Here is a 13,935-nt window from a genome sequence, read left to right on the forward strand (position 1 = left end):
GGAGAGCAGGGAGAGTTGGGTGCAAAAGGCAACCGGGAGCGCGTAAGGCATCCAGGGCATGCAAGATCGCAGCGGATGGACCCTGAGTACACAAGCGGCAGCTAGCAGACCCACTGAGGTGGCGATTGTGGAGCAGGGCAGAGTGTGCAACCCAGGATCCCAGGGAAGGGACTGAGGTCCCATGGAGAACAGAGCTACTGCCATTGTTCCCTCTCAACCCCACCCTCACATACAACGTCACAATCTAGCGACTGAGGTGCCCAGCCCTGGTGAACACCTAAGGCTCCGCCCCTCACTGTAACAGGAGTGACCAGACCAAAACAAAAAAAGAGAGAGAAATGGCTCAAACAGAAGAACAAATCAGTGCCCCAGAACTCCTCCTTTTGAGCAACCAAGAGATAGCTAACCTATCAGATGCAAAACACTGGTGATCAGGAAGCTCACAGAATTGGTTGATTTTGGTCGCAAATTAGATGAACAAATGCAGGTTACCATAAAAGAAATGAAAGAAAATGCACAGGGAACCAATAGTGATGGGAAGGAAACTGGGACTCAAAACAATAGAGTGGACCAGAAAGAAGAAAGAAACAACCAAACAGGAAAGAAGGAAGAAATAAGAATTAAAAAAAACGAGGAGAAGCTTAGAAACCTCCAGGACATCTTTAAACGTTCCAACATCCGAATTATAGGGGTACCAGAAGGGGAAGAGGTAGAGCAACAGACTGAAAATGTATTTGAACAAATAATAAAAGAGAACTTCCCCATTCTGGCCAAGGAAATAGACTTCCAGGAAGTCCAGGAAGCTCAGAGAGTCCCAAAGAAGTTGGACCTAAGAAGGAACACACCAAGGCACATCATAATGACATTAGCCAAGGTAAAAATGAAGGAGAGAATCCTAGAAGCAGCAAGAGATAAGGGGACAGTAACCTACAAAGGAGTTCCCATCAGACTGTCAGCTAATTTCTCAAAAGAGACCTTGCAGGCAAGAAGGGGCTGGAAAGAAGTATTCCAAGTCATGAAAGGCAAGGACCTATATCCCAGATTACTCTATCCAGCAAAGCTTTCATTTAGAATGGAAGGGCAGATAAAGTGCTTCTCAGATAAGGTCAAATTAAAAGAGTTCATCATCACCAAGCCCTTATTTTATGAAATGTTAAAGGGACTTATCTAAGAAAAGAAGATTAAAAAAAAACATGTATAGTAAAATGACATCAAACTCACAATTATTAACAACCACACCTAAAGCAAAACCAAAAGAAACTAAGCAAACAACTAGAACAGGAACAGAACCACAGAAATGGAGATCACATGGAGGGTTAGCAACAGGGGAGTGGGAGGAGGAGAGAGGGGGAAAAGGTACAGAGAATAAGTAGCATAGATTGTAGGTAGAAAATAGGGGGAGGGTAAGAATAATATGAGAAATGTAGAAGCTCAAGAACTTATAAGTATGACACATGGACATGAACTAAAGGGGGACAGGAAGTGGGAAGGAGAGCGTAGACAGGGTGGAGGGGAGTGAAGGGGGGAAATGGGACAACTGTAATAGCATAATCAATAAAATATATATATATTTTAAAGATTTTATTTATTTATTTTTAGAGAGGGAAGGGGGGGGAGAGAGAGAGAGAGAGAGAGCGAGAGAAACAGAGAAACATCAATGTGCAGTTGCTGGGGGTCACGGCCTGCAACCCAGGTACATGCCCTGGCTGGGAATGGAACCTGGGACACTTTGGTTCCCAGCCCAGTTCAATCCACTGAGCTACGCCAGCCAGGGATAAAATATATTTTTAAAAGATATTTAATATTTCCTTTTTAGGAGCAATTATTTCCAAAGTTTTGGAAATTCCACAATTTCAATAACAGTGTGTATCTTCCTTTTCCACTTAACACTGTTAGAAAGGGTTTTTTTTTGGGCTGTCTATAGCATTTGGCAGGATACCAGGGGTCTGACCTAAAAACACTGGAATGCGTAATAGGTTTCAAAGACTTAAAACTTCTGAGAAAGGTTGCTAAGACTGTTTGATCTCTAGGTTTGTTGTAGCTTAAATCTACCCTTGTGGTTAGAAGTGCTAATTCTGTTCTTGGGTGGTTGGGCCCCCCCCCCCCCCCCCCCCCCCCGCACACCATGAGCTAGGTCTTCAGGTGCTGCCTTTCTGTGTTTGTTTTAGGCACCAGATTCAGTGAGCTCTTGGTAATCAATAACATAACTTTAACATTTGTGAAGTGCTTTCTATTTACAAAGAATTTTGCAACCCCCGGAGAGAGAAGTAAGGTATGAATTACCCCTGTTTTACCAATGAGAAAAACTCTGAAAGGCCTGGAGTCAGTTCTTCTAATTCTAAATCATGTAATCCTTTCATTCTTTCACACTCGGCCTCTGGGTTGCCAAAGCTCAATGGATTGGAATGTTTTCTTACCTGCTTCTACTTCCTCAGTAGATGATAACTATTCATGGCTAATGTCTGAGACCTTACTCTTGTCACCCACTAATCTAAGCACTGCATATGAATTATTTAATTTTAGAAACCACACTCACAGCCCCACTGTACAGATGCAGAAACCAAGATTCAGAGAGGATAAGTTGTTTGCCCCAAACACACAACTAGTTGATAGAGCTGGGATGTCAATCTAGGTCGCCCTGACTCCAGTGTACACTCTCTTGACCACTGTATACACTTCCCTGCATTGGAACTGGCTGTCCATTTCTGCAATTGGCTTTTCCCAAGAATTCAAGAATTCAAGCAAAGTTTTGCTCTGGAAATATATATATGTATGTATATAGTATATATATACATATCGTATATACTGTATATACACATGTATATATATTTTAGCTTGGAGGTAGGGAATGAAGCAAGGAGTAGTGATAATACCTGATTATGAGTTTCACAGTTTCTTCTGATTCATTGTGACTCCAAGTAAAGTATCTTTCTCCCTGTCAGGTATCCTTAGCCATAAAAATGGGATTACACTTTGGCCACAAGCAGAGAAGAGAAAGAATGTAAAATATTGAGGTGAAGTTGAGGGGAAAATATTTGAGTCCCACAGAATGAAGACATTTTTGTATAAAAAGAAATTAGAAATATCATTAATGGTGATAATTACTACTTTGTAATGAATTAAATTCAGACTTGATAATCTGCTTACTAGAGAAGATAGTTAGAAAATGCCTGAATGTGCTTACCTTTTCTGTTCATGAACTGGACCACCCACTGCTTTCTTGATGGTCTTTTCAATGGGACAAGGCTTCTGGGTCTGCCTTGAGAGGATCACTTACACACATGATTCTCTCATGCACTGTGAGGGAGAGGCAAGCTCAGTACATGTGAGGCAATGGCTGGAGAGCACAACAATGATGTTGTTCAGCCTTGCTCGGAAGTGACCATTTCTCTGTGGCACTGAGAGCTATTACAAGCACAGAGGTTGATGGCTGTTGATCCCATCTGCCTGTGCTTCTCCACATTCACAGGAACTGGGCAAGTCTAACCCTGTCTTCCCTTGATTCACTGAATGAGTGAACTGTATGTGGGTGTTAGAACCCAGTGCTTTTGTGCTGAGAATGTCACATTGTTTCTCTTGGTCTGCCTTAAATCCTCAACCTAATCTCAGTTGTTGCCTCGGACACTCTGTGGTCATTAGTTTCTTGGGGTGTGTGTGGGAGGCAGAGAGACCACAGGGAACAATAGGGAAGAGAAGAGGGTTTGGAGACAGATCAGTGTCACAGTTCTGTACTTGTAGTGCTTAGCTGACTTCCGGGAATTCAGCAAAAGGGGATCATTTTAATGTAGCAAAAGCCACTGTCAGTCGGGACAGAGTTGTTTATGAATAAGTAGTTGTGGCCGTCATTTAGTTTTTCTAAACAGAGACTGTCCCTGAGTAGAAGATGACTTTTTGTTGACATGGAAATTATTTTTCTAGATGAACTTTTAAAATCAATGACTTTTGAACATCAGCGTATATTAGAATCACCAGGATGCATGGTAAAATGTCCCACCCCATTACTGGGGATTTTGATTTACTAGGTCTGGGGTGGAGGCCAGGAATTTTATTATTTACTTATTTATTTATCTTTAAAGGATTTTATTTATTTTTAGAGAGAGAGGAAGAGAGGGAGAAAGAGAGGGAGAGAAACATCAGTGTGTGGTTGCCTCTCACGTGGCCCCCACTGGGAACCTGGCCTGGGGGCATGTGCCCTGACTGGGAATTGAACTAGTGACCCTTTGGTTCTCAGCCTGTACTCAATCCACTGAGCTACATCAGCCAGGGCAGGAATCTACATTTTAAAACAAGCATTTTAGGTGATTCAATCAGTAGGCCACACTCCCCAAAGACTGTCTTAGATTTTGTTACAGTTTTCATTTGCTCAGCTTTTGAAATAATGTAGCCTCTTTTGGCTGTCATCTGTTTGTTTAAATCACTTTCTTTATTGAAGGTTTTATTAGCATCTCCATATTTACTACCTGCTTCATTCTCACATCATCACTGTACTAGAGAGGAAATCAGAGGTGATTAGCTCCACTTTACTGGGAGTGAGTGGGTGGGAGCTGGGATTGAGGCACAGAGAGAGGCAGGTCACACTGAGTCAGAGACCGAGGTGGGAACTGAAGTCCAGAACTGATGACTCTCAAACCAGGCAATTTTCTGGGGCCTATTTTCTCAGCTTGTGATTTCATATTTAATCATGGTTATTCCTGATGTGTCTAATTAATTGTGCTTGGGTAAGCAGAGCATATTTGAGTTTTAAACAAAATAGTTTAGCATCAGTGTGGTAATTTTTGTGTAGCACATTGAGGCTCATCTAAGTTTGAGCTAATATCTAGATGATGATATGTATGGAAATGACTTAACGTGCTTCTCTCTGCCCTTGCTTCCTTAATTATTTCTGAAGACTTTTTACATAAAGTGTAAGGGGACAGGTTCCTCTTTCCCATTCCAATATGAATGCTCTCTGATCTTCTAACTGGTTAAGTACTAAAATTTAAAAAAACCTCTTAGTCCCCTGTTTCTCAAACTTGAGTAGTATTTCAATCTATTTCTAAAGACAAAAGTTTTTTTTTTAAATCTCAGTGTAAATTATTTATTACAATGTTACTTAAATTTATAAAGTAGAAAATGTTTTTCTTTTTAAATCCTAACCTGAGGATATGTATATTGATTTTAGAGAGAGAGGAAGGGGAAGAGAGAGAAAAAGAGAAGCCTTGATGTGACAGAAAAACATCCTTGGTTGCCTCCTACAAGCCATGACCGGGAATTGAACCCACAACACTTTTGGTGCACAGGAAGATGTTCCAACCAACTGAGCCACCTGGCCAGGAAAAAATATAATGTTCTTTTATTTCTAGTTCTCATACACCAAAACAGATTTACAAATGAAATCCAAGTGAAACCACAAAACTATTTATTTTGATATTATAGTGACTTAACATGCCGAATGATGTATTTTGCTGAGATGAAATTATCCCTCGTATTGTGGCTATGACATTGTTGTCAAAAGCTCAGCTTCTTTTGAGCTCAATGTGCCACCAAGTGACCTATGATGCCTCTTTTCTCACTACTCTTCTGTTAGTCCCGTCATGTCATTTGGCTTTCATTTTGTTCATGAAAACAGTATTTTCACTTTAAATCTACCTCTGTTCTTTTCTCATTATCCCAGAACTATAAAAGCACACTGAAACACACCTGGAAATGTAGGTACTGAAATAGTGGAGCAACACCGGATTACAAAGTGGTCATTCAAATAATCCAGAATATGCTCTGGAAATCCAAAAAAATATTGTTAAAATGAAAATAAAATTAAAACCTTAGAGAATACATCCATAGGCTTAGTTTGAGAAATACTTTTCGGGTCCATTGGTTCCAGAACTATCACTACTATAGAACTCCCTATCTAGTTTGTTTCTTCCAGGAACCCCATGTTTGGAGAGAAAAAAAAAACTCCCTTCCTAATTGCATTTATTAATAACTTTGCATTTTATTAATCAGACACACAGAATTTCCATTTTAAAGCTTGTGATCATCATATATAGTTACCATTCTAAGCTGCTTATAGTCCAAAACAAACAGAAAAGACTGGATATTCTAGTTATTCTGTGTTGTACTAACAAGGGTAAATAAAAACTTTCCATTAAGTTTTGTAAGAAAGGCTTCCATCCCCTCAGCTCCTCCCAGTGCTGCCTTGACGACTCTTGGAGTTCAGGGAGGCTAGTTTAGCCTTTCTCGTACAGCCACCCCATCCAGTTTGGAAGGATTCAAGCTTGTCCTACTTTTGCTTAATTGTTGTACTTCTAAGCATGCTAAAGACCTAAAAAATGGGAGGAATAAAATACAACAGAAGGCACCATTCCAGTCCCAAACTGAAAAGAAACACCAAAACAAGAGAGCAGCATGTTTTTAACAGCTTGCATGTAAAAAGCAGGAAAAATATTGACTAGGGAGATTGGACAGCACTGTTCTCTCACCGCCCGCGTTATTTGTCTTACGAAGCAGGAACCAGATACACAATTCTGGCTCACAGGCCTAAGGAAGGGGTGGAGGGGTTCTTTAGAAGCTTGAGGCTAGTGGGAAAATGAGTGGCTCCGGGCCAGGATGAAGGCAGGGGAGGCGCTAAATCGTTCTTCTTCTTGGCCTTGAGCATCCTCTTTGGTCCGCCTGAGTCCTAAGAGGTCAGGGAACACGAATCCTTGCCCCTGTTTCTTTCTGCAGGGGAGAGGACGCGGGGGCTTCATTCGCTTCCACAGCCCACCTTTCCTCTGGAATTCAGACCTACAGTTCCCGCAACCGGAGCCGGGGGCAGACCTCAACCATCCTGGCAGGGCCTCAGCTACCCAACCTCAGCGGAGCCCGAAGTCAGACCACAGCCCAGCATGCGTGGAGGCGGGGCGGGGCCTGGGCGCGGGGCGGGGCCTGGGCGCGAGGCGGGGCCTGGGCGCGGGGCGGGGCCTGGGCGCGGGGCGGGCAGCGGTGACCAGAAGGAGGAGAAAGAACATGGCGGGCGCGGCGGGGCCCGGGACTGGCCCGGGGGCAGCGGGCGGAGATGGAGACGATTCGCTATACCCGATCGCGGTTTTAATAGACGAACTCCGCAATGAGGACGTGCAGGTACTGGAGCCTGGCCCGGTAGAGGGGGCGGGCTCGGTCGGGCGCTTGGTAGGGGTGGGTGAAGGCCGGCGTCGAGTTGGGGCAGGCCCGGTGATTGAAAGACCCAGCTCTGGCGGAAACTGGAGGCGGAGGAAGGGAAAGACCCGTGCTCGGCGCCCCCCCTCTCAGGGATCTCTCCAGCAGCCCTCCTTCGGACCCCGGGCGGTTGTGGGAGAGCCGGCCTCGCGCCTGGGCGCTTCTTCCGGGCAGTGCGGTGGGCTCACCGCTTCCGGTGGTCCCTGTTGAGGAGCGAGCGGGAAGGTGGCGCTGGCGCGGGCGGCGAGGGTCCCTGGGAAGTGCAGGGGAGTGAATGCTTTCTTCTCGGTTGGGAAACTGGCCGGGCTTGTTGGGTAGGACCGGGGTGGGATGGCTAATTAACCTAGAGGAGCCGGTGTGTCAGCCCTCATAGAACTCCTGTCTGAAAAGGCAGGGGTTGTAGTCAACCGTTTCCCCAGCTTACCACCGCCAAAGTTCTCTTTTTAAGATTGTCTCACTTCTTGGATATTATATTCTCTTTCATTCGTTTCTTTAATGGGCCCTTTAGAGTGTTTCTCCAGAGAAATCTTCCTTTGGCTAATGAAGCCATGTTACACTGCTCCTGAGTTTCCTCATATAATACAATCTAAAATGAAGGTTTTCCTTATCCTTGCCAGTTTGCAACTTTTGCCTTTGGTCAAAATCACAACTGTTTCTTTAGTTTGTTCTTTCCACTTCCTTTTTTAAAGCTCCGTCTCAACAGCATAAAGAAGTTATCAACAATTGCCCTAGCACTTGGAGTGGAAAGGACGAGAACCGAACTGCTGCCATTCCTTACAGGTATGTGAATCTTTGTTTAAGGAAAGGCATAGGCATTATCATTTCCAGTTGCTTTCAAAACTTGGTGTTTTAGAATTTGTTACCCACAGTGTTGAGTCCTAAATTGAGCCTGATGCTTTTGTGCAAAAGAAGCAGGATGGAGCTTATTGTAATGTGATTAGACATATTCAGACATTAACTATTTAGCTAATAGGAGAGTAATTGATATGGCATTATGAGTTTCTGAGTCATTCTGTAGAACAGATCCAGGAAGACTCTTGATGGAAAAGGAAGAAAACACTGTTGGAATAGTGACAGGACCATCTAGTTACATACTGATTGAGTCTGTTCTTAGTTTTGTTAGAGTATCTAGCTCTGGGCTAGCCAGCCTTGTTGATGAGTACTGGTTTGTTATTTCCAGATACAATTTATGATGAAGATGAGGTACTGTTAGCTCTTGCTGAGCAGCTGGGAAATTTCACCGGCCTGGTGGGAGGTCCTGACTTTGCCCATTGTCTGCTGGTGAGTATATTCTGCCTACCCTCCTTTTAGAACTTTTGCAGGATAAGTAGTTCATTGTTTGGTGATAGGCACATTTTTTATACAGATCTTTTTTTGGAGAGTCTCAGTGTTAGCTGTGGAGAGAACAAATAATGTAGGCACTTTGGATTCAAATAACCCATTCTTATTTTTTTCTGACTATGAATATAAGAAGTTCTCCCTCTTTTCTTGTCTGCCTCTGTAGACTTATTTGTTAGTTTAGAGGTTGAGAGAAGAAAGATTTGATTGTTTTTGTTTATGGGTTTTTTTCCCCACTGAAATTGGAAATCTTAATTTTCATTTAGCAATGTCATGACTTTGGAAATGTGTGTGTGTGTGTGTATATATATATATATGTGTATATATATATATATACACATATATATATATATATCAGCTTTCTGTCTTTGATTTTAAACATAACTTCTGACTTTGTGAATTTGATGAGTTCTGTTCAATTTGGTTGGCAGTTACTAAGAGCCTACTATATCAGGCATTGAAATTACAACGTTGATGTACAAGACCACTGTTAAATGGAATGAGGTCTCTGTCCTTATGTGTCAACAAATAATTACTGTATAGTGTTAGATGGAAAAATAGAAGCCTTTGCAAGGTACGCAAGTAATAGAAGGAGAGGATTAACCGAGAGCGATCAGGGAAAACCTCTTGGTAGATGATGTTTGAACTAGGTTTTGAAGGATGACTAGGAATTCAACAGTAGACAAAATAGGGATATATGCTTAGAGGCTTAAATATTGTCTATATGATGCTGAATCTTATGATTTCTGTCTCTACTTCCAACCTTTCCATGGAACTCCAGATATAGATATGGAAGGATTCATATGTATCTACCTGTTTGTCTTTTTTTATGTCTGCCTATGATTTTCTACTTCGATATCAGGCAGGCATTTCAATTTAACCTGCCTAAAACAGAACTCACTTTTCTTCCCAAAATAGGCCTTTCATGTCATTGTCCCATTTCAGTAAATAGCATCACCACCTACCCAATTGCATAAGCCAAAACCTAGAAGACATTCTTAACTCTTCTTTTCCTCATTTTCCAGATCTACTCCATTAGAACTCTTGTAGATTGTATGTATATTCCAAATTAGCTCACTTTTTTCCATCCCCACTACTACCTAGCTCATCTTTCCTCTAGTCTTTCTCTACCACATGATCTGTCCTCTAGATTAATGCAGTAACTTCCTAACTAGTTGCCTTCTACTCCTGCCTCCTACCCCGACCTTTACAGTTAACTCTTCACCTCACATATGGATCCCTCCCTGCCATGGCTCTTAGAAGATCATATTCCTACCATAGCTTGTACCTTTGCTGACAGAGCCTTTCCTTGAGACTGTTGCCCTAGATATTTTCTCTAATAAAATATTCTTTTGAGCTTCCTGTGATTGGCTCTCTGTCATGAAGATATCAACTTTAATGTGGCTACTCAAAGAGGCCTTCTCTGACCACCCAACCTAGTTATCTCTTAACACATCATCCTATAGTATTTTTTTGCAGAATACTCTTACCATCTAATTATTTTCTTGATTAGTTGTTTTCCTCCATTAGAATATAAACTCCACTAGAGCAAGGTACCTGCATTCTTGTTTTTTCTCAACTCTTGATGCTAGAATATAACAATCTTTTATTGAAAGTGCTTAAACACAGGTTGTGTTGCTGGGGTATAAAGTGTTGGGCTGGCGTAGGCAGGAGTGGTGGTTAGGAGGCAGCAGGAAAATGGCATGGAGAAATAGGTGGAGTTCAGTCCAGAGACAACTCATATGCATTTCTCAGGAATTTGGCCTTATCCTGTAGTAGTGGAAGAGATTATACAATGATACTGCATAGTGAAGGTCAGAAGGCATGGGCAGATCATGAAAGACTTTCTCAAGTAAGAAAGCAATATCTTCTCAAAGGATTTTTGAAGTACCTCTTACGAAATCTGAGTTCTACCTTTGTGTATCAGACAATTTTTGAAATGGATTATTAAGTAGATGTGCTTCTTTCCTTTGACCTGTTACAGTTGTTTCACTCTTTTGGTTAGTTCTTCATCTGGGTTTTGTAGAACTGACCACATTCAGCTCATGGCATACGCTGAATCTACCTGACCAAATATAAACCCACAAAGGAGAAGGTTCAGAGAATGAGCCACTTCACTCTTTACTGGACGGTGTCACTTACGGATTTTAGACCAGAACAACTCCTTTGGTCTTTTTTGTTTCTAAAGCAGCAAGCAAGGATTACTACCATGTCTGTACTCCTTACTTAGTTATTTTGTTAGAAACCCCTGCTGTATGTCTGGCTCATGGAAAGACTCTGGATGTATTCTAAAAAAAGTGATTTTGTACTGAGCTCTTAAAAGTTGGATAAAGTGATAGTGTAGAGCCAGTGGATAAGGGTTGCTCACATCTCTAGGAATGGTAGATGCCAAAGGCAGTGCACTCAGTGGCTTCATGAGATGTCATTGTGTTATTGTGATGCCCAGTGTTGGTCACGTTTTTGCACTTACTCTTGAGGAAACATGCATGATCCTGTCTGAATTTGGCTAAGTATTTTTTAAATGTAGTGATTCAGCTCACAATAAATATTAAATATTGTGTCAAGTCTCTTCCACTGTGTCATTTGTAGACACCATCTGGGCATTGCCATCTGGGACATGAGATCTTGGCTGTCCTACCGAAGTCGTGTCTTCAGGTTGGACACACCATATGTTATCACTGTGTGAACTGAAAGTAACCATTTGGTGTGATGTAGCTAACATTCTGGTTACATGTACCACCTCCCTTCAGTCACTTTAAAAGGTGATAATCTGTAGCTAACTTGATTTAGTAAGTGTTCTTTTTGGTTTTCCTTTTGGTCTATTCAGCCTCCTTTGGAAAGTCTGGCGACGGTGGAAGAGACTGTGGTTCGAGACAAGGCTGTGGAGTCCCTGAGGCAGATATCCCAGGAGCACACTCCTGTTGCTCTGGAAGCTCATTTTGTACCTCTGGTGAAACGCCTAGCGAGTGGGGATTGGTTCACTTCTCGCACATCTGCATGTGGTTTGTTCAGCGTTTGCTATCCCAGGGCTTCAAATGCTGTCAAAGCAGAAATTAGACAGTAAGATATGGTATTTTTTTTAGTTGTTTGGGGTTATTGGGAACTCATCTGACAATTTTCACAGTACCCTGTTACGAGCGAGTGGCTGACACCAGAATAATAGGATTAATGACATCACTTTTTATTGTCCAGCTGAATATACCAGTATTTTATCTTTGTTTCTTCCATGAGTAGAAGCCTAATCACAACTTTTGTAAGAGGAAACCTCTAAAATACCTTCCTGTGTGTATGTTTTGTTGGGGGCATTTAATCAGTGGTATTTGACAGGATATTTGACCTTCATTATTTTATTTGCTCCAGGCACTTCCGTTCCTTGTGCTCAGATGACACACCAATGGTACGCCGAGCTGCTGCTTCCAAATTGGGCGAATTTGCAAAAGTTTTAGAATTAGACAGTGTGAAAAGTGAAATTGTTCCATTGTTCACTAATCTAGCCTCAGATGAACAGGTAGGTTAACTCTATTTAGAGTACACATATGCGTTCCTCTCTAACATTTTAAGAATTTCTTTGGCGAGTTTGGTTCTCACGTTAGGATTCTTTTTGCAAAATTAATACTTAATTCTGGCCTTCATGAAATTTAATATGACCCATTTCATTGTCTTTATATTTCTTTCTTAACCAGACCATGATACTCTCTTATATTGGCATTTGTTATACTAGGGGGAAGCCAGAGGAAATGGGATCTATAATTAAGAAAATCAAGGCGGGTGGGTGGGTAGAGGTGGAAGAGGGTGTTGGGGGGGATAAATGGTAATGGGAAAGTAAAAATTAAACATTTAAAATGAAGGACAAAACTGCATTAAGGGGTAATGTACCTTCGCCCATTGGAGGCAGGATTGTCATATTGGGAGGGTAGTGTTTCCTGGAATTTTTTACTTGCAGATAAGCAAAGCAAAATATGTGTTAGGAAAGCTGTTTGACCCTTTGTTCCTCTGTGTGAGTGTATAGGATGATCTTGCATAATAGCAGTTTTCAACCCAAGGATCTGGATCTCTTTAATGTAATAATAATAATAACAACAACAACAACAACAGCAGCAGCAGCAGCAAGCAAGCAAGCACCTAAATAAAGTATAGAATCAATCTTAGCCTGTTTGAAGTGATTTACATATATAAGGTAATTCAGTTCTCACAACAGGCACATGAGGTAGATATCTCACTTTACATTTTAGGAAACAGGCCCAGAATATTGAAGTAATTTACTTATGGTTGCCTAGTTAGTAGTGAAGTTGGGATTGGAATCCAGGCAGTTTGGCTCCAGAGTTCACGGCCTTCACAGTGAGGCAGCACTGCTTCCCTGCTGTGCTTCAGAGGATCAGACCCCGGAGTTCTGGACTATAGCCAGTGTCCTTTTGGGTTTTTAATTTGCCTAGTGTCTGCCCTAGAGTCATTCCATGTGTACAGGACTGATAGCACCAGGCACATACTGACAAATCTCATTTTTAGATTCTAAATCTAGAGATGGTAAATTTTACTTCCAAAATAATTTTTAAAAATTATTAAATAACATAGAAAACATCACAAACTGTACAACTTCATGAATTATTATAAGATAATGTCATCTTGTAACTGCCGTCTATGAAAGGTAATAGAACTTTGACAGCCACTACCCCAGCCCGAAGCCCTCAACACAACACCCCCTTCACTCCCCACTTGCCACCCTCTTTTTAAAACTAACACTATACAGTAACTACCACCTCCTCTGCATTTTTTGTTACTCAAATATTATAGTTTAAAACGTCACTGTCCAACTGAACTGTAATGTATGCTACCTATTACTTCTAAGTTTTCTAGTAACATTTTAAAAAAGTAAAAAAAACAGGTAAAAATAATTGTAATGATATATTTAACCCAATATACCCAAATAATTGTCATTATTATTAGCCACTTTTCAGGTGTGGATAGTGGTTACCACATTGCACAGCAGATTTAGGATCCTCATTTGGGATTTTGTTGATTACATTTCCCATAGGATAATTTAACATTATCTTTGTCCTCTGCATTTCCTGCAAAATGGTAGATGAATATAGAGTTGGGGGTTTGCAGACTTTCTCTGTAAAGGACCAGATAGTAAATACAGGGGTGGGCAAAAGTAGGTTTACAGTTGCATTGTGTCATTCTTTTGAGTTAATAAGGCTATTGTAATAATAACCTGCATGTGTTTTTCCATATGAACAACTATAAACCTGTTTTTGCTCACCTCTGAGTTTAGGCTTTGTGGGCCAGACAGCCTCTGTTGTAACTACTCAGCTCTGCTGTTGTAGCACAGAAACGCCATAATATATAAGCTGCTGGGCAGTGTTCCAGTAAAACTTTATTTACACAACCTATAGCTGTGTCCTAGATTTGGCTGGTGCTTGTCCC

General features: G+C 41.5%; 1 protein-coding gene across 2 annotated transcripts in view; it reads left to right on the forward strand.

Annotated features, from left to right (window-relative positions):
• Positions 1-6,936: 6,936 nt before the first annotated feature.
• Positions 6,937-13,935, forward strand: part of PPP2R1B (protein phosphatase 2 scaffold subunit Abeta) — a 36,544-nt gene continuing 29,545 nt past the window's right edge. Inside the window, exons 1-5 of one of the 2 annotated variants that reach the window (XM_028515779.2) lie at positions 6,937-7,098; positions 7,863-7,953; positions 8,354-8,454; positions 11,339-11,571; positions 11,872-12,019. In XM_028515779.2, coding sequence (XP_028371580.1) covers positions 6,985-7,098; positions 7,863-7,953; positions 8,354-8,454; positions 11,339-11,571; positions 11,872-12,019 — 687 coding nt within the window. In that variant the 5' untranslated portion in view covers positions 6,937-6,984. The remainder of the gene's footprint in view (positions 7,099-7,862; positions 7,954-8,353; positions 8,455-11,338; positions 11,572-11,871; positions 12,020-13,935) is intronic. The other variant, XM_028515781.2, reaches the window with a different exon arrangement.

The sequence above is a fragment of the Phyllostomus discolor genome, chromosome 6 (assembly GCF_004126475.2).
Source record: "Phyllostomus discolor isolate MPI-MPIP mPhyDis1 chromosome 6, mPhyDis1.pri.v3, whole genome shotgun sequence".
Taxonomy (NCBI): Eukaryota; Metazoa; Chordata; class Mammalia; order Chiroptera; family Phyllostomidae; genus Phyllostomus; species Phyllostomus discolor.